Raw genomic sequence first — 25545 nt, 5'->3', positions numbered from 1 at the left:
AAAAAACCCCCCCTGCCGATGCAGGAGACATGGCAGATGCAGGTTTGACACCTGGGTTGGGAAAAACCTCTGGAGGAGGAAATTGCAACCCACTCCAGTATTCTTGCCTGGAAAATTCCATGGACAGAGAAGCCTGGTGGACTACAGTCCATGGGGTTGCAAAGAGTTGGGGAGTAGTAATAGAGAAAGTACTTAATCTTGACTCTTTTCTACTCTGAGGTTAGACCTCAGCTGTCTTAGAATGAGGTGATTGAGGGATCCCTAGCTTCCCATGCACAGTGGGGTAAACATTCTTTGGGACTTATTAGGGTCACTTTATCTGGTGTTAGCTCTGAAGTCTCCATGACCATTTGGCAGGATGATAGTACTTGTATGACCTGATAACTAAGATTTTATTTACCCAATGTGAATCTGTCCTTAAGAATCAATTTCCCTGTATTTCTTCTTCTCTTGCTAGATGCCCTTATAGCAGTCAGGGGTCTTAACTGCAAGCAATAAAAAGTTCTATTGTTGTTGTTGTTCAGTCTCTTAAAAAAGTCATGTCCAACTCTTTGCAACCCCATAGACTGTAGCACGCCGGGCTTCCTTGTCATTTACCATCTCCCAGAGTTTGCTCAAACTCATATCCTTTGAGTCAGTGATGCCATCCAACCATCTCATCCTCTGTTGTCTCCTTCTCCTGCCCTCAATCTTTCCCAGTATCAGGGTCTTTTCAAATGAGTTGGCTCTTTGCATCAGGTGGCCAAAGTATTGCCCTTCCAGCATTAGTCCTTCAAATGAATATTGAGGGTTGATGTCCTTTAGGATTGACTGGTTTGATTTCCTTTCTGTTCAAGGGACCCTCAAGAGTCTTCTCCAATACCACATTTCTAAAGTGTCAGTTCTTCAGCACTCAGCCTTCTTCATAGTCCCACTCTCACATCCATACATGACTACTGGAAAAACTAGCTTTGATCATACAGATCTTTGTTGGCAAACTGATGTCTCTGATTTTTAATACTCTTGTCTAGCTCTGTCATAGCTTTTCTTCCCAGGAACAAACAAACGTCTTCTAATTTCATGGCTGTAGTCACTGTCTGCAGTAAATTTGGAGTCCAAGAAAATAAAGTCTGTCACTGTTTCCATTGTTTCCTCATCTATTTGCCATGAAGTGATGGAACTGGAACCCATGATCTTAGTTTTTTGAATGTTGAGTTTTAAGCCAGCTTTTTCACTTTCCTCTTTCACTTTCATCAAGAGGCTTAGTTCCTCTTCACTTTCTGCCATAAGGATGATGTCATCTGCATATCTGAGGCTATTCATATTTCTCCCAGCAATCCAGCTTGTAATTCATCCAGCCCAACATTTCACATAATATACTCTGCATAGAAGTTCAATAAGCAGGGTGACAATATACAGCCTTCTTGTACTCCTTAACCAATTTAGAACCAGTCTGTTGTTCCATGTCCGGTTCTAACTGTTGCTTCTTGACATGCATATAGATTTTGGAGGAGGCACATAAGGTGATCTGATGTTCCCATCTCTTTAAGAATTTTTCACAGTTTGTTGTGACCCACACAGTTAGTCAAAGGCTTTGGTGTAGTCAGTGAAACATGTTTTTCTGGAATTCTCTGGCTTTTCTATGATCCAGAGGATGTTGGCAATTTGATCTCTGGTTCCTCTGCCCTTTCTAAATCCAGCTTGAACATCTCAAAGTTCTTGGTTCACATACTGTTGAAGCCTAGCTTGGAGAATTTTGAGCATTACTTTGCTAGCATGTGAGATGAGTGCAGTTGTGCAGTAGTTTGAGCATTCTTTGGCATTTCTTTTCTTTGGGAGTGGAATGAAAACTGACGTTTTCCAGTCCTGTGGCCACTGCTGAGTTTTCCAAATTTGCTGGCATATTGAATGCAGCACTTTCACAACATCATTTTTTAGGATTTGAAATAGCTCAGCTGGAATTCTATCATCTCCACTAGCTTTGTTCATAGTAATGCTTTCTAAGGCCCACTTGACTTTGCACTACAGGATGTCTGGCTCTAGCTGAGTGATCACACCATCATGGGTTATCTGGGTCATGAAGATCTTTTTTGTATAGTTCTGTGTATTTTTGCCACCTCTTCTGAATCTCTTCTGCTTCTGTTAGGTCCATACTGTTTCTGTCCTTTATCAAGGCCATCTTGGCATGAAATGTTCCCTTGTTATCTCTAATTGTCTTGAAGGGAGCTCTAGTCTTTCCCATTCTGTTGTTTTCCTCCATTTGCATTCTTCACTTAAGAAGGCTTTGTTATCTCTCCCTGCTGTTCTTTGGAACTGTACATTCAGATGGTTATATCTTTCCTTTTCTCCTTTTCCTTTGGCTTCACTTCTTTTCTCAGCTATTAATAAGGCCTCCTCAGACAAGCATTTTGCCGTTTTGCATTTCTTTTTCTTGGGGATTATTTTGGTTGTTGCCTCCTGTACAATGTAACGAATCTCCATCCATAGTTCTTCAGGCACTCTATCAGATCTAATACCTTGAATCTATTTGTCACTTCCACTGTATAATCATAAGGGATTTGATTTAGGTCATACCTAAATGGCCTAATGGTTTTTCCTGCTTTCTTCAAGCTCTCCCTTGAAGTTTAAAGAACTTTAAGTTCTGTAAAGGCACTGAATTTAGAACATTTAATCTGACAGAATTCCTGGAAGGCCTTGACCACCAGGTTTGGAAAATGATGAGAGAACAAAAGGCCATGGAAACTGGATGCTCCTGTCACTTCTCTGTATCTCCTGCTCCAGGTTTAGTGACCCAGAGGGACTGACCAATAGCTGGACCTAGTCTACATGTCCATGCCTTAGCTGCTGGTTACAAATGAATAAATTGGGTCTATTTATCATTCAGTTGGGAGGTTCAGGGACTTGGCTGTCAAGATGTGGTTCTCTTTCCATTTTTTGGGGGCTCAGAAGCTGCACGGCTGGCTATCATACTCCCCTTCCTGTTCAACTCTGTCCTACGATAGGGGACCTAGGTGTCAAATCCCTTTGAACTTCCATGCTCTGTATACACATCTTCAACTTAATTAAAGCATGCTAAATGTCCAGTGTTATATGTAGAATTACTTGCTCAATGAATACTGCATAAGGAAAGTATTAATCTGTAAGGCTTGATGTTTAGTATGGTCTGCTTACTGTGGAGGGCATTGGCAATGGCCAGGCAGGTATAATAAAAATAGGTTATTTGTTCACTTAGTGGAAGTGATTTTTTTCTTTAATAGTAGTAGCCATTTATTTTACTTGAAACAAGCACATTTTTAGAATCTTCAAGAATGGTTCAGATTCTAAATCCTTTTTAGCCTCTGTCACACCAAGGACTTCAGAAATGTTCTAAAATGCTATAATATTTACCATTACACTGACTATTAAGAAACATCTTGCATGTATTCATTATTCACTGAGAGGATCATTTTTTTTTTTTTTTTCATTAAATAAAATTTGAAGCCTGGTTTTGGTTCAAAATGAACCAACAATATGAACCTATAAAATGAAATACCTCACCAAAAAAAAAAAAAAAAGGAAGAGACATTGCACAATGCAGACAGAAATGGCATGATCTTTTTTAAACCATCATCGTAATTTTACTGAATTTTTTCCCTTTTTCAGGTGATGTTTTGATTAGTGTTGGCTATGCAAATGTGTTAGGTTATACTCTTCGAGAATTTTTAAAGCTTCTGCAACACATCACCATAGGAACAATACTACAAATAAAAGTTTACCGAGATTTTATAGACATACCCCAAGAATGGCAAGAAATATATGATTTAATCCCTGAGACCAAATTCCCAATCACACGGTAAGTAGTTAAGTTTAGGAAATCTTTGTTATACTACAGAATTCCCCAGGGTCTATGAAGCAGTCTTAGTTAAATGTGAGAATTATCAATTGGACCATGTAGGAGGAATTTATGACACTGTCACAGTTCAGTGGGTTTCTAAATCCTTTTGGAAAGCACAATCTGTAGGACCTAATATGAGGCAGAATGATAAAGGCAAGAAAGAGCCTTGGACATGGAGTTTAAGGACCAAACTACCTAGTGGCAACTCTCCTTCAAACCTGGATATGCGACTCCCCCTTTCCCAAAGTGAGCCCTGAAGCATGTGCTGTGACTCCCTTTCCTCATTTGTCTCCAGCATATTCAGTTCTCTCTCTGGATCCTTCTCAATAACCGGTAAAACTCTTCCATCTTAGCAAAGCCCACTTTACTTCCACTCCCCTCTCCTTTCCTTACCAGCCACTGTCCTGTCTCTTGACTCCAAAGCTGTTGAAAGAGTTGTATTAGACATTACCAATTTCTCAGGAGACACCACATGCCACCTCGGTGCAGACCTTGGCTGAGAGCCCTTTACCCCAAGGTCACCTGCAACCTTCATACTGCTGATTTCAGTGGACTCCTCTCAGTCTCTAATTTTGCTTGGCTTCTGAGCAGCAACAGGCACTTTACAGCCTCCCACCTCAACTCTTGTTGAAATATAATTTTCCCCAGACTTCTGGAATACCACACTCCCATATCTCCTTTTGTCACTTCCTCGTGATTGCCTTTTACCAAGCCTTGTCTTTGGCTTTCTTCTCTCAATCTTCTAAGCAAACTCCTTGGTTTCTATTCGTATTCATACATTAATTATTTCCAAATTGTATTATCTCCAAACTTGTATAAACACCCACTTGATATCTGTATTATAAACCCCTTAAACTCATTATGCCTAAAATTAAAAGCCAGTTTGCCATTGTCTTAGTGGGAGAGCATTTGCTTAGTCAAACAAGTCAGAACTTTAAGGGCTGGCTTGATTTCTCTATCTTGTTTAAGTGGCACATTTAGTATTCTGATCCAAGAGTTATTAATTCTGACCAGATCCCTGAGCACTAGATGTACAGCTGTGTACCTTTGCTTATTGGGATGTGGTCAAAGAAATATGGCTAGGGGCTCTTTACTAGGATTAAAAAATGGCCCATATTACTTCAGAGTCCAACTTGTGGCCACAGGGACTGATATGATTCACAGATATGCTTTGTTTATCTCCCTCACTGTTTTAGACAGTGTTGAGAGCAAGGAGGATATATATATAGGAGGGCTTTTTCCAGGGGCCAGTAATACTCTATTTCTTGACCTGGGTGGTAGCTACCAAGGTGTTTAGAATTTTTTTTTCTTTCAACTTATTTGCATTTTTCTGTTTCAAAAAAATTTTAATGAAAAAAAAAATTGAATTGCTAAATTTACAAATCTCTGGTTTCTCCTGAAAAACAAGATGGGCTTGCATCCCCACATGCTAACAGTGGACTAGAGCTGGATAGCAGTTGTTCCCTTCAGATCAGATACAGAATGGGGAAAAATTTTCTCCCGATAACTAAACCAATCCTGCTTTGATTAAAAACCATTAATGATAATACTGAACTTGTTTACTATGTGATGGACACGGCTTTACAATGGTACACGGCTTGTACCATTTAATCCTCATGACAGTTCTATTTATCCTCGTTTTACAGATAAGAAAACTAAAGCCAACAGAGGAGTACGTAAACTTGCCAGAGGCCACAGGGCTAAGTAGTTTACGTCTGTTTTCAGAGCAGCAACACCCAATAAGAATTCTCTATGCTAGTGGAAAAGACCTATATCTGTGCCATCCCGTGTGGTAACCATTAGCCACAGGTGGCTACTAAGCCCCTGAAATGTGAAGATTTGTAACTGAGGAATTTTAAATTTATTCAGGTTTAACCAGTTTAAATTTAACAGCCACACGTAGCTGGTGGACCCTGTATTGGAGAGCTCAGCTTCCAAAACTGAGCTCTTCACCATTTGCTTATGGAACTACATTCTAAGTAGAGTTTGTGATTCAGAATATTAAAAACCTAGGGATGGCAGGTTGACCATTCAAAAGCAAACACAGAATACCACAACTTATGAGGCTAAAATTCACAAACTTAGGAATACCACCAATCATGTTCTGTAAGGCATGTTAGCATCTTATGTGGAAAAGGGTAAGGAAGGGGCAGAAGGGGAACTAAAGGTTTATTTCACAAAGTTGTAAGGCTTCTTTCAGGAGCAGATAGCACCGAGTGCACAATTCGCCATGTGATGCTCTGGGCAGGCCTCCTGATATTAAAAACTGTTTCCAGCGAACCCTGACCTCTGCTGGCTTGTGGCATTTCTATCTAATGCCAGTTTAATAAGAACCTGGCTCTGCCACCTGTCTTTATGGTGATCTAACAGAGCTACAAAGAAGGTCCTTTGAGTCTTGAAGGCAAACTGTTGTAGTCCTGAGATCTTCTGAATCTCCTTGCACAGCACTACATCAAGGATTAAAGAAAATCATACAATTTAAGACTAGTGGCTTTCAGAAAAAAATGACTCAATACCAAATGCCATTACCAGAAGAGAGAAACTTTAGGGAAGATCTGTTCAGATCCTTAGGAGCAAGCAAACAAACAAACAAAAAAACCCACAAGCAGGCCTCCAAGGATGTTAGGGAAAACACTAGTAAGTGGGAAAGGTTGGAGGGACTAGGGTAGGGAAGAAATCCGTTTCCTACTAGCAGGACAGACGGTAATGGAAGTTCATAATTGCAAAGATCTAGTTTCGGATCTGCTGGGTAATAGCACCAGAATGAGGGGTAGCACGTGACAGCATTTGTTCAGGAAAATAATAGCAGGCGCAGGTGCTACAGGCATTAGAAAAGTTCAAGAACCCTGTTGTTGGCAAACTGAAAAATAAAAAAGAATCTTCACAAGTTTTTGGATGGCAACAGCAAGGTGGAATAGTGCATGATGAGACATCTGGGTGGAAGGGTGTTCTACAGATCCACATTCGTAAACCCAATTAAGAAGCAAAGAATGGTGCTCAGGGGCAAAAATAAAAAGATTCAAAGGAATAACCAATGATAAGCATATTGAAGATCTTTGAGGCCCATTATTTCTGGATGCCTCCTTGGAAATCAGTAATATTCTATTATTGCTGATCCCAAGAGACCCATGAAAACTGAGTTCCGTGGATGAGACGGCCACACTGACCTGTTATTCTGTGTGAGGTGAAATCAACCCACTCTTTAAGGCCTGCTAACATTCTGGTCAGTAGTCTCGCTTAAGTCTGTGCAAAGCTTTTTAAAGTAATGTGAAATAATTTAGGGCAGAATTTGATTTCCATTTAGGAATGTAAACAAATTTAAAGGTAATTTAAACAAATTTAAAGAGGATATTAGTTCCCCTACCAGGGACTGAACCTGAGCCCTTGACAGTGAAAGTATGGAGCTCTAACCACTGGGATGCCAGGGAATTCCGTAAAGGTAATTTTTAAAGGAGAAGATTTTTAATAACACAGACAGGTAGTGCTAAACTGTATTTTTTCTTTTATGAACCAAAGCAGGTTATGAGATATCTTGTTAGGTGAGAATGAATGTGTACACATTAAGAATCCATTTCATTCACTAGTCTTTCCATTTCAGCACAACAAAGAAAACTGAGGAGGCAAAAGATGGATCTGTCACAAGCAGTGATGATGATGAAGCTTTCGATACAAGACTTAAGTACTACAAATATCCACGGTCCACTGGACATTACCCTGTAAGGAGACCAATGTCTATCTCCAGAGAATGGCATGGATATAAAAAGAAGAACCATGTAATGCGTGTAGGAAAAGACATTAACTGTGACGTGATGATTCACAGAGATCACAAGAAAGAAGTGAGGGCCCCTTCTCCATACTGGACCATGGTGAAGCAAGACAACGAAATCTCCTCCTCCTCCTCAGCCTCCTCTACCTCAGATGCATTTTGGCTGGAAGACTGTACCCCCGTTGAAAAGGGCAGCAGTGAACCAGTATCACGAGTTGGCTAGGCAGCAGTTTTCAAATCTGTGACCACAGAAGCATTTATCTTGAGAACACCCATTTTTTTTTGTGCACTGCCTTACTTTTGAGTGTTAGGTTGATAATTACTTGAAAGAGACAGAATAGAAACAGAAGAGGGAGAAGATGAGGGGAAAAAAAACACACACCAAAATTGTGCCACAGTGAAGATAAACATAAAAAATGAAGCAGTGCAAATATAGGCCACAGCTAACAGGTAATATATATTTTGCACAAATAACTCTTTTGGAAAAAAGGCAAAAGGGGGTAAAACCCAGATCATTTAACTGTTCTTACCCAAGAATACAGACTTTTCACTGCTTTTATCTTTAAAAGCCAATAATAATCTGGAGATAGTTACTCTGATAGCCACTTAAGCCTTACTTTTAATAGTTTCTCATGCTTCTGTACTTTATATTCCTGTTCTCCTTAAAAGTATCTAAAACAAAAACTCAACATAAACACCTGTTGATTAACTGATTAGCAAAAATGCAAGAAAAACATTTAAATAGAATGCTTTATTGACTTTAGGTCAGTTGGGAACAATTACCTATATTTATGCTTTATATTTCCTCTCACTGGAAGAAAAGATAAATGTTACATTAGGACTTTTCACTTTCATGTTATTTGCTGCTCTGGGTTCACAAAACGTTCAGTTCTTTCCTGCAATATGGGATTCAGTATTACAACTCATCCATGAAAGGTGTATGCCCCAAATTTCCACTTGCTGCCATTGACTTCCGGCCAGAAACAAACTTCTTTGCAGCCTTTAAGACAGAAACAAAGAAAGAAAGTTAATACAAATAAGCAAATAGACAAACTTCTGTTACTCTGAATATTTCATCCTTTATGTGACTGAGCAAGCGTAATGCTCTAATGATGACAGCTGTTAAAGAGGGAAAAGGAATTTCTGACACTGCAAAATAGGGTAGTCTCCTGGAGCACGGCTGTCCGCCTCTGTGTCTGTATTACAATGGCAGATAGTCTGAGTCAATGACAATACACTGATTGTTAACTTGTCAAAGTTACACTGTATCCTAGTGTTCTTTATGCCACTGCTTTAGAGTCCAAAGTCTGTTAGTTTACGTCAAGTGCAGCACCAGGAAGTACTCAGGTACTCAGATCAGCTTTTTAAATAAAGATGGTGTTGGAGGCAGCTGGGTTGGACTCGTGACAGTACAGTATATAAGACAAGGACAACCATTTGGAAGAGTATACAATGATGAAGCCTCCATACAGTCAGCAAAAACAAGACTTGGAGCTGACTGTGGCTCAGATCATGAACTCCTTATTGCAAAATTCAGACTTAAACTGAAGAAAAGTAGGGAAAACCACTAGGCCATTCAGGTATGACCTAAATCAAATCCCTTACAATTATGCAGTGGAAGTGACAAATAGATTCAAGGGATTAGATCTGATACACAGAGTGCCTGAAGAACTATGGACGAAGGTTTGTAACACTGCACAGGAGGTGGTGATCAAAACTATCCTCCAGAAAAAGAAATGCAAAATGGCAAAATGGTTGTCTGAAGAGGCCTTACAAATAGCTGAGAAAGGAAGAGAAGCGAAAGGCAAAGGAGAAAAGGAAAGATATATCCATCTGAATGCAGAGTTCCAAAGAATAGCAAGGAGAGATAAGAAAGACTTCCTCAATGATTAATGCAAAGAGAGAGAGGAAAACAATAGAATGGGAAAGACTAGAGCTCTCTTCAAGAAAATTAGAGATAACAAGGGAACATTTCATGCAAAGACAGGCACAATAAAGGACAGAAATGGTGTGGACCTAACAGAAGCAGAGGATATTAAGAAGAGGCGGCAAGAATACAAAGAACTATACAAAAAAGATCTTCATGACCCAGATAACCCATGATGGTGTAATCACTCAGCTAGAGCCAGACATCCTGGAGTGCAAAGTCAAGTGGGCCTTAGGAAGCATTACTAGGGGCAAAGCTAGTGGAGATGATGGAGTTCCAGCTGAGCTATTTCAAATCCTAAAAGATGATGCTGTGAAAGTGCTGCACTCAATATGCCAGCAAATTTGGAAAACTCAGCAGTGGCCACAGGACTGGAAAAAGTCAATTTTCATTCCACTTCCAAAGAAAAGAAATGCCAAAGAATGTTCAAACTATCACACAATTGCACTCATCTCACACGCTAGCAAAGTAATGCTCAAAATTCTCCAAGCTAGGTTTCAACAGTATGTGAACCGAGAACTTTCAGATGTTCAAGCTGTATTTAGAAAAGGCAGAGGAACCAGAGATCAAATTGCCAACATCTGTTGGATCACAGAAAAAGCCAGAGAATTCCAGAAAAACATCTACTTCTGCTTCATTATACTCTGCCAGAGCCTTTAACTCTGTGTGCACAACAAACTGTGGAAAATCCTTAAAGAGATGGGAATACCAGGCCACCTTACCTGCCTCCTTTGAAACCTGTATGCCGGTCAAGAAGCAACAGTTAGAACTAGACATTAAACAATGGACTGGTTCCAGATTGGGAAAGGAGTACATAGGCTGTATATTGTCACCCTGCTTATTTAACTTCTATGCAGAGTATATCATGCAAAATGCCAAGCTGGATGAAGCACAAGCTGGAATCAAGACTGCCGGCAGAAATATCAATAATCTCAGGTATGCAGATGACATCACCCTTATGGCAGAAAGGGAAGAAGAACTAAAGAGCCTCCTGATGAAGGTGAAAGAGGAGAGTGAAAAAGCTGGCTTAAAACTCAACATTCAAAAGACTAAGATCACGGCATCTGGTCCCATCCCATCACTAATGGCAGATAGATGGGCAGACAATGAAAACAGTGACAGACTTTATTTTCTTGGGCTCCAGAATTACTGCAGATGGTGACTGCAGACATGAAATTAAAAGACGCTTGCTCCTTGAAAGAAAAACTATGACAAACTTAGAAAGTGTATTAAAAAGCACAGACAATTGCCAACAATGTTTCGTATAGTCAAAGCTATGGTTTCTCCAGTAGTCACATATGGATGTGAGAGTGGGACCATAAAGAAGGCTGAGTGCTGAAGAGTTGATGCTTTTGAACAGTGGTATTGGAGAAGACTTTTGAGAGTCCCTTGGACTGCAAAGAGATCAAACCAGTCAATCCTAAAAGAAATCAATCCTGAATATTCTTTGGAAGGACTGATGCTGAAGCTGAAGCTCCAATTACTTTGGCTACCTGATGCAAAGAGCCGACTCATTTGAAAAACCCTGATGCCGGCAAAGATTGAAGGCAGAAGGAGAAGGGGACAGCAGACGATGAGATGGTTGGATGGCATCACTGACTCAATGGACATGAGTTTGAGCAACCTCCAGGAGATGGTGAAGGACAGAGAAGCCTGGTGTGTTGCAGTTCACGGGGTCACAGTCAGATATAACCGAGTGATTGAACAACAACAACGATGATGAACTTAGGCGCCAAGTGAAATCAAGTCAGGACTGCTATCTTCCAACAGCCTTCATTTTTTTTCTATCCACAAGGATAGGCCCCTTGGTGAGAAGATGGTTGAGATTGTGACATGAAAGGGGAGTTGGCATTTTTAATACAGAAAGGACTGATTTAGGGTTCATATTATAGTTCATGTACTTGTTAGGCATAGTAGGGAATACAAAGAGGTATAACACATAGTCCTTGCCCTCAAAACTGGTCAATTTTATAGGAAACAATAAGTGAAAAATAAAAATAGAACAAGGGCAGGAGAATGTCTTAGGCTGAGAAGACTAAAGAAAATCTTGAGATGGTGGACTGTGAAGGGTTGGCAGGATAGAAAGTTTATTTCAGAGTGAGGAGGAAAAATACCAAACTTGACAATTAGGTTCAGTGGTATGAAACTGCCAATATTTCACTCTTGACCTTTAAAAATTTAAAATAGTTTAACCTAATGGTAAACTATTAGTTGAATGAGGAAGATACACAGACTTCCTGAGTTGACAAGGAAGCTATTTGCAGATCTGATGGGACTGAGCCTCTGCCTCCACACCAGGCAGACAGATACCAAATACCCTGAGAACAGCATATACAGGCCTTATGCATTCCTTCTGAAATGGCATCATTAAGGACAAGTTATGTGTGTTAAACAGATTTTCATTTGCTTACATTTATGACATCAGCGTCAGCTACTGCATCAATCTGCTGAAGGACTGTGGATAGCGGCGTGTATGAACCAGCAGCTAGAGCCTGGGACCCAACTTCATCCAGGAAACCCTCAGAAGACTCCACTGACATCAGGTACCCAGCTTTCAGCTTGTTCCTGTCCAGTGAAAGGTGTGTAAGTAAGGCAGAAGGCAGTTTTATGGAGCAAGTTAAAGTATGTTCCTAAATCCTTAAACATGTTTGAGTAAATATGCAAACTAACAGCTTTGAAATTTTAAGAGTGCTAAAGATCTTCATTCCCTTTCTTCAGTTTACCAACTATTTTATTATTTACATTATCATTTTGAAAGCTGTCATTATAAGATTATACTAAAAACCCAACAGAATGCATTTTGCTTTTAGATTAGAACTCAGATCTAGTTAAAAATATTTTAGTGTGAAATCTTGATTACTGAAGGAATTCTAGCTTCCTGATACACTTTTGGTGATATTAGACATCTCTACTAAAGAAAATACCTGTTTAGTCTTCTCATTGTCCCTTTAGCAGAATGCTGTGGACTGGGATTTGTCTCATTGAGGACAGAACAAGTGGGGAAGGAGAATATAGGTCTTTATAAGCTCCTATAGCTTAAATATGGGCACAAAAGCATCAATTTGAAATAAAATCCAATTCATAATTATCCCAGAAAGAAACTGGTGTTCAATAAGGCACTTGAGTTATTTAACTCAAACTCTGTAGCAAGACCTCCATTTAAACATAATTACAATTTAATGTAGCAATTTTATCACACTGTCAGCTTAACTGAAAAAAGATTTTACCTGCAGTAAACTTTACCAAGAGATTATTAGTTTGTCCCTTCAGCAATGACACCTCACTTTCTCTCTTTCAATACAGGAGGACTAAGAACCTTACCAAAAACATATAAACTCCATCAAAATGGCAGCAAAGAAACAGAACTTGGCATTAATAACCAAAATTCTACACTTATTAAGAAAATACATTTTCTTAAATAAATTAAGACTTGAAACAGACTTTTCCTGAGTTTATCCAGTGTTTCAGTTTGTTGTAAGCATGTGTTTCTGAGGCAGTCATGTGGAGCTGCACCCTATCAGTCCCTGGTTCCATGTATACAACATTTAATAAAGTGTGTTGTACTTACTTCAGAGATGCACTTTTCAGTGTGTACAGTATGAAAAATGTAACAGTACTAATGAGAAGAGAAATGGTAAAAGGTTGTTCCCTCCTAGGTTGTAATTTACCATCATAACTTCCTTTGTGGACAATACTAAATGATCTTTGAATACTAAAAGACTGCCTGAGTTTTAGGATTCACGTTTTGATTTGTCCTAAATGGATGAAGTCAAATTTAAATGTTTTAATCTCCTGTATGAAAATGCAAGCTGATTTGTAACTCTGTCCACAGTTTGTCTCTTTTAGAGAAACTCCCGGAGGTACTGAGTTAACAGGTGTTTGTTGTTAGCACTCGCTGTTAGCACAGTGAAGACAGTAGGATTTAAAAATCACCAAATAGATGGATGTTGCAGTTTTTTAAACAGGTATCTTTTTTTGTCTATCAAATCAGTAAAGAGGAAAAAATAAAGCTGCTAGTGGTTATGGTGTAACAGGCACTCCTGATGATGTGATTATAAACTGGTACAACCTTTTAATACTGTGATTGCAAAATATATAAACACAAACATATATTTTAATGCAGAGCCTTTCATTATAATATTTATAACTCTTGGCTCAATTGCAAATCTATACCAAAAAGTAATGTGAAATACGAAATTTTTTTAAGGCTAAAGATATCCTTTATAGTTTACAATTTCCAACTGTCAACAAGTATATTCTGACATACCAATTAATTCAGTAATCTGAATAAATGAAAATAGCATTATAAAGAGAAATCATTGGTTAGTAATGATAGATAATTATTAACAACTATATATGTTAATTATTTATTAACAACTATATATGCAGTATTAACAATTATGTCTAAAAATGGTGAGGAAGATATTCAAAATGTTAACAACTATATCTCTAGGTGGTAGGAATATATTTCCCTCTCCTTTAAATACTTTTTTATACTTTTCAATCCTATTATACCTTTGTTACAATAGTATTGTACCTAGAAAAAAATACAACTTGCAAATAATTGAAAGTTAATATTGAAACTTACTTGGCAGCTTGGACATCTGGATTAGAAAGGTTTCCTTGAGCAATTGTTTTTACTTGGTTATAAGCAGCCTTTATAACCTAGGATAGAGAAGTAAAAGCTGGTCATCTTTGATCAGTGCCAGAGTCTCCTGCAGTATTCCAGATGCTCCTCTATGAGGCAGAAACACAAGATGGAAATCGTTGTGTCCCTCTGGAATTCCTAAGTCACTAGGTGCTGCTTACACTTCCGATAAAGTAGCTGTTTGTACAATATCCAAGTAGCCAAGCTTCTTATAAACATTAAGGGGCAGGGGGCAGAGGATGGCAGTAGGGTTTAGGAAAAGAAAACTCAGGGATTTATAATTGCTTATGAAGAATAAGCACCTTTTAAAGTTCCCCAGGCTCTCAAAGTATCATGTAATTAATATTGCTTTCTCTTACTATTCACTAAGAAGAAAGCAGTAAACCGTAAGGAGCCAATCTGTAAAGACTGTCCATGCCTGGAATGCTGGGGTCATGAAGGAATCAAGTTCTAGTGGTGTGAGTGGGTATAATAAACCTGGCCCATGATTTGCTCCATCCCAACCGTGGCATCATTTGGGGTCTGTAAACTTACTTTACCCTCCAAGTGAGCTACCTATTTCCATAGCCATACCCCAGACCTGAACTGAAATCCTCAATTCCAAGACCTCTGGCCTGTCTTTAATATGCTATCCATATCTTCCATTTTTGCCAACATCTCTAGTTCCTTGATTTGTCCACTTTCAATCTATCATGTCCCTCTGGGTTTACTTCTTTAGCCTAAATCCATGAATTATCCTTTCAGCCACTCCTACCAGTGTTTCCAACTTCCTGCCACCTCTTCATACTTCTGACCAGTCTACTTTGCAAGATTCCAACCTGGGATCAACCCTACAGCTTGCCTCCTCCATTTTTCCATGAGGCTAGCCATCTGACTACACTATGAATCCGCTGCTCTGCTCATTCTGTGTGCATCTAGGCACTCATCTGTCCCCAACCTCTTACTTTCTTTAAACTCCTTCTTTCTCTTATTCTCAAAACATGATTTAGCTTCCTACCGCACCAGGGATGTACTTCCTCATCTCTGACATCCTGTTCTCCCAACAGCCTTTATGTCCAAGGATAAAATGTCTATTTATACTTTGGATCCTGCTTGCTCTTGCTTCTATAGATTTAATCCACCTATAATTTCCTACCTCCTATATTCACTCCAATTTCTTTCCTTTCAGTATGAATATCTGTCTCTTCCTACTTAATCTCTCAGAGTAAACTCTACTAAAACCCCACCCACTCCCCTATACCTGCACCAACTTTGCATTTATTTCTTCTCATTCATTTCTTAATATTGTAAATTTTAGTTCACTTCCAACAGTCTTGTAAAAACTGATACTGTCCAAGTTTGCTAAAACTACCGGACTTCCCTGTGGTAACTAAAGGGACGTTAATATAGAGTAGATCAAAAGATTGTTAACCAGTCTCTTTCTTGGTCTCCAAATATACCAGTTTCTCTTTTTTTTGTTTTCTTGGCCATTTCCCCTAGCTTGACCTTCAGTTTTCTTCTCCTACCAACTTTCATATGTAACCCTGATTTCAACACACTTTTTCTGTTGAGGACGCCCAGTATACATCTTTGCCTTGACCTCACTTGAGTTCTCCATTTAGATACCCTAGAGGTAACTTAATGCCACATGTCCACACAGAACCAAAATACCAAGGAAGCATTTCCTCCCTCTTTCCCGGAAGGATTAGTATATACATTTTCCATTTTTAACTTTCTTCCATAGCAGATAACACTTTAATGATATTACACTAGACAGAGATGTATTCGAACATTCTATATTTTTACTAAAAAAATGTTAACAGGAGAAAAAAATCTTGTGAGAATTTTTCAGTTTGCAACTTACGTCTCCAGCAGATGCAGCTTGTGAGATAGTGTAGAACCCAAAGAGTCCAGAGTCTGAGTAACTGGCATTAAAAGCAGAAACCTGAAATATAATGAAACTTTACTATATATCACTCTACCAGGTAAAACAGTACAGTTTTCCTAAGGTTGTCTAGAAAAAATATGTACCTTCACAGTATAAGCAAAGAGATGAATTAATATTTCACGTAACTGGTTCTATTAAGGACTGAAGTGTTCCGTACACAGGTTACCTTTTTCACAACTATAATGGTTTTAACTTTTCTCATTTAATTCTTTCTAAAATGGATTGCTCATTTTCCTTGGTATTTTCTAACCTTTTGATGATTAAGGGTTAATGCAAAAAGTAACCTGTAAACATTACTACATTACTATTATAGATTCAGTACAGCTGAGTGATGCAGATCATGGTCCTTGACATTAGACAAACATGCTTTCTTCCCTCTGCTGTTGGTGGTGACTTCCTTTTCACCAATTCACTTTTACTTTTTCTACAGACCAAAGTCAAAGGGTTAGAAATTTTTTTCTGCTTAGTAGCAGGTGTCCAGGGGAGTAAGAAGTTTAGCCTCTGGCAAACAGGGGTATTTCTGTGTGTAGTTCGAGTAGAGTGTTAAGCTCCTTGAGGCGGATATGACATCCTAGTAAAGTGCTTTTCAGTGTTTATGTGGACCAATAACCTAAGGAGCACTCATGTGTGTCTGAGTATTGTGTGCCCAGCTGTATCTGACTCTTTGCAACCTCATGGATTGTAGCCCGCCAGGCTGCTCTGTCCATGGAAATTTTCTAGGCAAGAATAATGGAGTGCATTGCCATTTCCTTTTCCAGGGGATCTTCTGGACCCAGGGATCGAAACCACATCTCTTGCACCTCCTGCTTTGGGAGGTGGGTTCTTTACCAGTAGCGACACCTGGGAAGTCCAAGGATCACTTGAGTTGTTATAAAACACACACTTTCAGGTTCCCACAATAGATCCACTCACTCAGATCACTACGGATGAAGTCTGGGAGCCTGAATTTTAAACTATATTCCAGGTGAAGTTTGAAAACCATGGGTTTGGTCCATATGAAGCACACAAAGATATGCACTTCAATCACTTGAAGTTTAATTACAATTCTGAGACTAACCTAGTCATTCTCCAAATTTCTGGCCAAATTCTAAAGTAGGAGTTTCTGTTAAATTATGTCACTGGGTTAAACTCCAACTATCTAAAGCATCATTAATATTCAATAGAAAAGAGTAAAGCATGAAAAAAAGAAAACAGAGTAGACCACAGACTGGAAGAAAGACCATTTGGAGGAACTCTAATTTAGGACTAATTTAAGATAATGGTTTGAAAACTGTGCTCCATGGACCCCTACGGCTCTGTTTAGAAGATTCCAAGGGTTTCACTGTCAAGTAAGCCTTCTACTTTTTCAAAAGCAAAAGCTTTTGTGTTGGGCATTGCAGGTGGGAAATGGTATTGGATTAAAAAAGGCTCCTCTGCTTAAAAATAAAAGTCTGACACAACCACTCAAGTATTAAAAGGAAGGATAAAAAGAGAAGACTGATTTAATTTCCACTGTTAAATGTCAAACGGCCCAAGACTTACTAAAGCATAACCTACCTGTGCCATGCGCTGTTGCTGAAATTATGAACAATACTTAACCATACAATTTTGTGTTACTTTTTAAAGATATCATTGAGTACGGCACTTTAACAGCATCATCTTTTAGGATTTTAAAGAGCTCAGCTGAGTTCCTTCACCTCTACTACCTTTGTTTGTAGTAGTAATGTGCCTCCTAAAGCCCACTTGACTTCACATTCCAGGATGTACAGCTCTAGGTGAATAACCACACCATCATGATTATCCAGTCATTAAGACCCTTTTTGTATAGTTCTTCTGTGTATTCTTTCCACCCCTTGTTTATCTCGTCTACTCCTGTTAGGTCCACTGTTTCTGTCCTTTATGGTATCCATCCTTGCATGAAATGTTCACTTAGTATCTCCAATTTTCTTGAAGAGGTTGCTGGTCTTTTCCATTCTAGTGTTTTCCTCTATTTCATTGTCCATTTAAGAAGGCCTTCTTATCTCTCTCCTCGTTGTTCTCTGGAACTCTGCATTCAGTTTTGGGTACATCTTTCCCTTTCTCCCCTGCCTTTCACACTCTTCTTCGCTGAGCTATTTGTAAAGCCTCCTCAACCACGCTGCATTCCTGCATTTCTTTTTCTTTGGGACAGTTTTGGTCACTGCCTCCTATATAATGTTACAAAGCTACATCCATAGTTCTTCAGGCACTCTGTCTACTAGATATAATCCTCTGAATCTATTTATCACCTCCACTGTGTAATCATAGGGGATTTGATTTAGGTCATACCTCAATGGCCAGTGGTTTTCCCTATTGTCTTCAATTTAAGCCTGAATTTTGCAATAAGGAGCTCATGATTTGAGCCATAGTCAGCTCTAGGTCTTATTTTTGCTGACTGTACAGAGCTTCTTCATCTTTGGCTGCAAAGAATATAATCAATCTGACTTTGGTATTAACCATCTGGTGATGTCCATGTGAAGAGCCTTCTCTTGTATTGCTAGAAAGGGTGTTTGCTATGACTAAAGTGTTCTCTTGACACAACTCTGTTAGCCTTTGCCCTGTTTCATTTTGTACTCCAAGGCCAAACCTGCATGTTATTCTAGGTATCTCTGGACTCCCTACTTTTGCATTCCAATCCCCTATGATGAAAAGGACACCTTTTTTTGATGTTAGTTCAAAATTGGGAAAGGAGTGCAGCCAAGGCTATATATTGTTACCCTGCTTATTTTACTTATATGCAGAGTGCATCATGCGAAATGCCAGTCTGGATATATCACAAGCTGATGATACCACTGTAATGGTAGAAAGCAAACAGAATGAGGGTGAAAGAGGAGGATGAAAAAACTGGCTTAAAACGCAATGTCCAGAAAATGAGATCGTAGGATCCAGTCCCATCACTTCATGGCAAACAGAAGGGGAAAAAGTAGAAGCAGTGACAGATTTTATATTCTTGGGCTCTTACACCACTGTGGACGGTGACTGAAGCCATGAAAGTAAGATGCTTGCCCCAGGGCAGGAAAACTAAGACAAACCTAGACAGCTATTAAAAAGTGGAGACATCACTTTGCTGACAAAGGTCCATATAGTCAAAGCTATTGTTTTTCCTGTAGTCATATATGGATATGAGAGTTGGACCACAAAGAAGGCTGAGTGCCGAAGAATTGATGCTTTTGAACTGTGGTGTTAGAGAAGACTCTTGAGAGTCCCTTGGACTGCAAGGAGATCAAACCAGTCAATTCTAAACTATTGCTGAAGCTTAAGCTCCGATTAAGTTCAATGAACTGAGCTCAAGCTCCAATACTTTGGCCACCTGATGCAAACAACTGAAAAGATTCTGATGCTTGGAAAGATTGAAGGCAAAAGGAGAAGGGGGCAGCAGAGGATGAGTCTGTTAGGCAGAACCACTGACTTAATGGACATTCAGTTCAGATCAGTCGCTCAGTCGCGTCTGACTCTCTGTGACCTCATGAACCGCAGCATACCAGGCCTCCCTGTCCATCACCAACTCCCGGAGTCCACCCAAACCCATGTCTGTTGAGTTGGTGATGCCATCCAACCATCTCATCCTGTCGTCCCCTTCTCCTCCTGCCCTTAATCTTTCCCAGTATCAGGGTCTTTTCAAATGAGTCAGCTCTTTGCATCAGGTGGCCAAAGTATTAAGAGTTTCAGCTTCAACATCAGTCCTTCCAGTGAACACCCAGGACTGATCTTTAGGATGGACTGGTTGGATCTCCTTGTGGTCCAAAGGACTCTCAAGAGTCTTCTCCAACATCACAGTTCAAAAGCATCAATTCTTCGATGCTCAGCTTTCTTTATAGTCCAACTTTCACATCCATACATGACCACTGGAAGAACCATAGCTTTGACTAGACGGACCTTTGTTGACAAAGTGATGTCTCTGCTTTTTAATATGCTGTCTAGGTTGGTCATAACTTTCCTTCCACGGAGTAAGTGTCTTTTAATTTCATGGCTGCAATCACCATCTGCAGTGATTTTGGTGCCCAGAAAAATAGTCAGCCACTGTTTCCCCATGTGTTTGCCATGAAGTGATGGGACCGGATGCCATGATCTTAGTTTTCTGAATATTGAGCTTTTAGCCAATTTTTTCACTCTCCTTTTTCACTTTCATCAAGAGGCTCTTTAGTTCTTCTTCACTTTCTGCCATAAGGGTGGCGTCACCTGCATATCTGAGGTTATTGATATTTCTCCCGGCAATCTTGATTCCTTCCAGCTTGTGCTTCTTCCAGCCCAGCGTTTCTCATCATGTACTGTGCATGTAAGTTAAATAAGCAGGGTGACATGAACATGAAGTTGAGCAAACTCCAAGAGAGAGTGGGGATTTTGGATTTTTTGGAATTTTTAAGCATTCAATTCTTTTTATATTAGAATAACAGTAAGTTTTTGATAGACCCACTAAGGTACTAAAATTAAGCCTGGCTGCCTCTTCAATTTTACAAAGATTTTCTTTGTGTCATCTTAAATTTTAAAAGCAGTTTAATACTAAGATCAAGTTTCCAGGACAACATTGTAAACATTAAGCCTTTGAAAACAAAAGAAAGATGTTCACTGTTCAGACTCACATCAAATGGCTGGTGAACTCCCTTGGCAACAGCCTGGTACAGAGAGCTGGTGGCATTGCTGCCCCTCTTAACGTGTGGTCCAGCACCGAGGACGTGCTGGAGAACACTGAACGCGTTTGCTTCTGCACTTCCTATGGCTGCACTCTCTGCTACAAGAGCGGCATGGACGAGACTGTCTCCATTCTGTTCTCGAATTTCACCTGGGGCCATGTAAAGAAAGAGCAAGGAAGAAACCATTTTTTGGTTTTATTCTTCAATACTCTCTATGAGACAGTATTACTGCATTAAGATGAAGCTCTTCTCTGGCCTGGTCCTCTCCTTGCTACCCTGCCCTTCCCCCAACACATTCACAAATATACTTAACACATAATACCCAAGCAATTGATACTTTCCACAATGATTCTATCTCTTTCCACATTGATACTGTTTGGTAGTAAACAATCAGGGCTATTATACTCCAATATCTATTGTGGGGGAGAGGCGGCATCCTGGTAAACTAACCTTACAGAACAAAACGCTTACCTCCATGGTACTTGGCTTTTGCACCAGATAAACCAAGGCCACCCCTTATGTTCAGAAACTGTTCAGCAACTTGCTTTAGGACAGGATGACTCACACCTATGTCAGTAGAAACAAACAAAAAACTGTAGAACCAGAATTTCTAAAACACAATTGTAGAATACCTACTATTTTAAAAATGCTTCATTATATAATTAAAATATTATAATGCTCTTACAGAGATATGCATTTACAGCTTTATTATGTATTCATCTAGAACCTTTTTTTATGTAAATACTAATATTATTCTTTTTATTTTTACAATGGTATCTTCTATTGATACTGTTTCTAACTTGTCTGTTGTAATTTACTTCTGAGTGGACTACACCAAACATGCAATGGTTATAAAGGATTCTGTTATACTGATGTACCATTATTTATTTAATCAATCTCTTCCTGATGGACATGTTTCTAATAACCGGCTATTAAAACAATACTGCAATATGCATCAAGAGGCATTTTTAAAAGGAACGAAGAGATACTCCACAAAATGGGAAAAATATTTGCAAATCATGTATCTGGTAAGGATTAGTATCCAGAATATATAAAATACTCTTACAACTCAACAATGAAGAACAAACAACCCAATTAAAAAATGGCCAACACCCTTGAATGAACATTTCTCCAAAGGAGACACATAAACAGCCAAAAAGCACAAAAAAAGTTGTTCAATGTTATCAATCACTACAATGGGATACCACTTCATAAGACATATGATAGTACATATTGGTGAGGATGTGGAGAAGTTGGAATCCTTATACGCTGTTGGTGGGAAAATAAAATGGTTCAACAACTGCTTTGGAAAACAGTTTCATAGTTCTTCAAAGGGTTAAATAGATATCCTATATCCTAATCCTAGCAATTCTACTCCTAGGTACACACCCAAAAGAATGAAAAAGATATTTTGTTAAAAAACTTACACATGAATGTTTATATTCTTAATAGCTAAAACATGCAGGAACAACCCAAATGTTCAACTGGTGAATGAACAAAATGTGGTATTGAAATATTTTTCAGCCAGAAAAGGGAATGGAACATTGGTACATGCTATAATATGGATGTACCTTATGCTAAGTGACTAAGTGAAAGCAGTCAGTTACAGAGGCTATTACTGTAAAATTCTCTTTGTATGAAATGTCCAGAGTAGTCAGCTCTCTACAGATAGAAAGTAGACTGCCGGTTGTCAGATGCAAGGAGGTGGAATGAGGAGTGACTGCTATTGAGTACGGAGTTTCTTCTGGGGATGATGAAAATGTTCTGAGATTAGACAGTGGCAATAGCTGCACAACTCTGAGTATGCTAAAACCCACAAACTGCACAGTTCAGAAGGGTGAATTTTACACAGTGTGAATTATACTCAATTATTATTTATAAAACAAATGAACAAAATCCAACTACTGCAAACAAAATTCTCATGCAAGTATTCTGTAAACTTATCAAAATATTTCTGAACGGTAAATTCCTAAAATAGACCTCCAAAAATGTACCAGTTTGCACTCCTGCCAATAATTTTTGAGTGCCTATTTCTCCATACCTTGGTTAATACTGGGTAGTGTCAACCTTAATTTTTGCCAACTTCACAGATTAAAAATTTCTTAGTTATTACATCTTTTACAATAATTGTATACACACATAACACACTTTCTGCATGAACTGTTTGTTCATCCCTTTGTCAATTTTTCTATTAAACTGTACTTAAAAGCTCTTTGTAAAAAGCTCTTTGCTTAGAGAAATTTGCCCTTTGTCATAGGTTTTGCAAATACTGTAATGAATTTAAAAGTTAGTACTTAAAAGAAAAAAACTAGCTTTTTTCTTTTCAGAGTTGTGGAGGATTTATTTATATGCTATAAAACTGTGTTGGGGATATTTTAAAAATTTTATTGATGTATAGCTGATTTACAATGTTGTGTTAATTTCTGTTGTACAGGAAAGTGATTCAGTTATACATATACTTTTTCATTATGGTTTATCACAGGAAATTGAATATAGTTCTCTGTGCTATATAGTAGGACCTTGTTGCTAATACATTCTATCTATACTAGTTTGCATCTACTAATCCCAAATTCCCCATCTTCCCTCCCCGATACCCCTTAGCAACCACAATTCTGTTCTCTAGGAGTCTGTTTCTGTTTCACAGATATGTTCATTAGTGTTGTATTTTAGATTCCATGGATAAGTGATATCATGGGGTACTTTTCTCTTTCTGACTTACTTCACTTAGTATGGTAATGTTTACATCCATTCATGTTGCTGCAAGTGGCACTATTTGATTCTTTTTAATGGCTGAATAATATTCTTTTGACTACATGTACCATATCTTCCTTATCCATTCATTTGTCAGGGGACATTCAGGTTGTTTCCATGAAAGACTAGCTATTAAAATCCTATCAGGGCTTCCCTGGTGGCTCAGTGATAAAGAATCTGCCTACGAATGCAGGAGACACAGGTCTGGGATTGATCCTTGATCTGGGAAGATCCCAAGCGCTGCGGGCTCCTAAGCCTGTAGGCCACACCTACTGTACTGTATGCCACACGTACAGCCTGTGCTCTGCAACAAGAGAAGTCACAACAGCGAGAAGCCTGTGCACTGCCACTAGAGAGTAGCCCCTGCTCTCTGCAACTAGAGAAAAGCCTGTGCAGCAACAAAGATTCAGCACAGCCAAATAAATTTTAAAAATTATGTATATAAAAATCCTATCACATACCGACTTTCTGACCTAACACAGGGTAAGTTCTCAAATTTTGTTCAATCCAGTAATCACATAATTATAGCTTAAGGGACTACTCTTTTTTAAAGTAACTCATACAGAGACAGTGAAACAGTATCTTTATTCTTAACTATAAGTGCAACATCTACTAGGAGTGCACCTTAGTTTCTCTTTTTTCCATTAACCACTTTCTAAAATGAGACAGACCATAAAGAATTGTGTAATCAGAATTTAAGAAAATACCCAAGTGAGTATATTATAAATTGAGGCTGGTTACCAATATAGTGATACACTTACAATGTACTGGAAAGGTGTCCCCTTCACTACCCCAACAATTACAAAAGGAAAAGTCAGCAACCTCAGGGAATTTCCTGATTATCTACCACTTTCTCTGGGAGCCAAGAAACATGGAACTGTAAGTTATCTAGATATCGATATAACTGTAAAAGATGTATATATACACAGTTACATATGATAGTATCTGATTTTACAGTTTCAAGGATAATTCTACCTTCTCATTGAATATAGCTTCCTGTGTTATAACAGGATCTTGCTGTTTATCTATTCTATACATAATAGGTTGCATCTGCTCTTCCCAAACCAACCCTTTCCCATGCTTCCCCCTTGGCAACCATAAGTCTGTTTTCTATGTTTGTGAGTTAAAAGAACTACTCTTAAAAGAAGCAAACTGACATGCAGGTGATTGCCAACTTACCAAGTCCAATCAAAGCCATTCTTGCACTTGTAAAATGATTCTGTACATAGTCATGTAACTGAGAAAGTGAAAACATTTATCTGGTTATACAGGTATAAATATAAAGAACTATAAAAATATCAAAGTGCAGTTTAGCAGAGAATAAACAGGTTTAAAAGCTGCTGTAATGAACTATAAGGGACTACCTAGTACTGAATTAAATTGAGCTTTTAAAAACCATTGCTAGAACTGAATGTGGTGATGGTTATGTAACTCTGTGAACAGAATAAAAACCTGAATTGTGCATTTTAAGTGGTGAACTGTATGGTATGTAAATTACATCTCAATGAAGTTGTTAATGAAAAAAACAAAACAAAAATTAGAGCACATATTGGCTTGAACTTGAAGAAATGGGACTAAGTTTATGATTTTTATTATAATGTGATTTAAGTAGTACATCAGGTTCATCTTTATACAGGTAGTAATAAAGCACTGTTGTTAACATTCTATAGTAGAGCTAACAGTTATATCACTATATTCCTCTTGCCTGTCTTTGAAGATTTTTTTGCTAATAAGTTAGTGTCTATACCAGGGTTTCCAACCTGGATGATTACAGAATTATTTTGGGAGCTTAAAAAAAAATTCGTCAATGTCTCCCTACTAATATAGGTTAATACAGTAGATTCAATGTGAAATCTTGGAATCTTTATATAAAAGTAGGGCTAAAACATGCATTCTCAACTATACTACTGCTCCCAAGAGAGTGAAAATTACTTCTTGTGGGAAGAAAAAAAAAAAAAAAAGAAAATCCTTTATATATAAAGTACAAATATACATACAGTGCATAAACAGATATACAGTATATCTGTGATATTAAAATTTCATGG

At 38.5% G+C, this 25545-nt stretch overlaps 2 protein-coding genes across 2 annotated transcripts in view; one reads left to right on the top strand and one right to left on the bottom strand.

The window, feature by feature from the left end:
• The window catches only part of PDZD9 (PDZ domain containing 9), a 14416-nt gene extending 6157 nt beyond the window's left edge, over positions 1-8259 (top strand). The window contains exons 3-4 of the mRNA XM_010837177.1: positions 3622-3811; positions 7452-8259. Coding sequence (XP_010835479.1) covers positions 3622-3811; positions 7452-7842 — 581 coding nt within the window. The 3' untranslated portion in view covers positions 7843-8259. The remainder of the gene's footprint in view (positions 1-3621; positions 3812-7451) is intronic.
• Positions 8260-8355: 96 nt separating this feature from the next.
• LOC104986557 (cytochrome b-c1 complex subunit 2, mitochondrial) overlaps positions 8356-25545 on the bottom strand; it is a 26924-nt gene continuing 9734 nt past the window's right edge. Inside the window, exons 5-11 of the mRNA XM_010837178.1 lie at positions 24680-24737; positions 21221-21316; positions 20699-20898; positions 16038-16118; positions 14135-14211; positions 11958-12111; positions 8356-8619 (exon numbers count right to left, since the gene is read on the bottom strand). Coding sequence (XP_010835480.1) covers positions 8536-8619; positions 11958-12111; positions 14135-14211; positions 16038-16118; positions 20699-20898; positions 21221-21316; positions 24680-24737 — 750 coding nt within the window. The 3' untranslated portion in view covers positions 8356-8535. The remainder of the gene's footprint in view (positions 8620-11957; positions 12112-14134; positions 14212-16037; positions 16119-20698; positions 20899-21220; positions 21317-24679; positions 24738-25545) is intronic.

The sequence above is a fragment of the Bison bison genome, unplaced genomic scaffold (genome assembly GCF_000754665.1).
Source record: "Bison bison bison isolate TAMUID 2011002044 unplaced genomic scaffold, Bison_UMD1.0 scf7180017864072, whole genome shotgun sequence".
NCBI classification, from domain to species: Eukaryota; Metazoa; Chordata; class Mammalia; order Artiodactyla; family Bovidae; genus Bison; species Bison bison.
The sequence above is the reverse complement of the archived record's forward strand: the minus strand, read 5'-3'. Positions and strand labels throughout refer to the sequence as shown.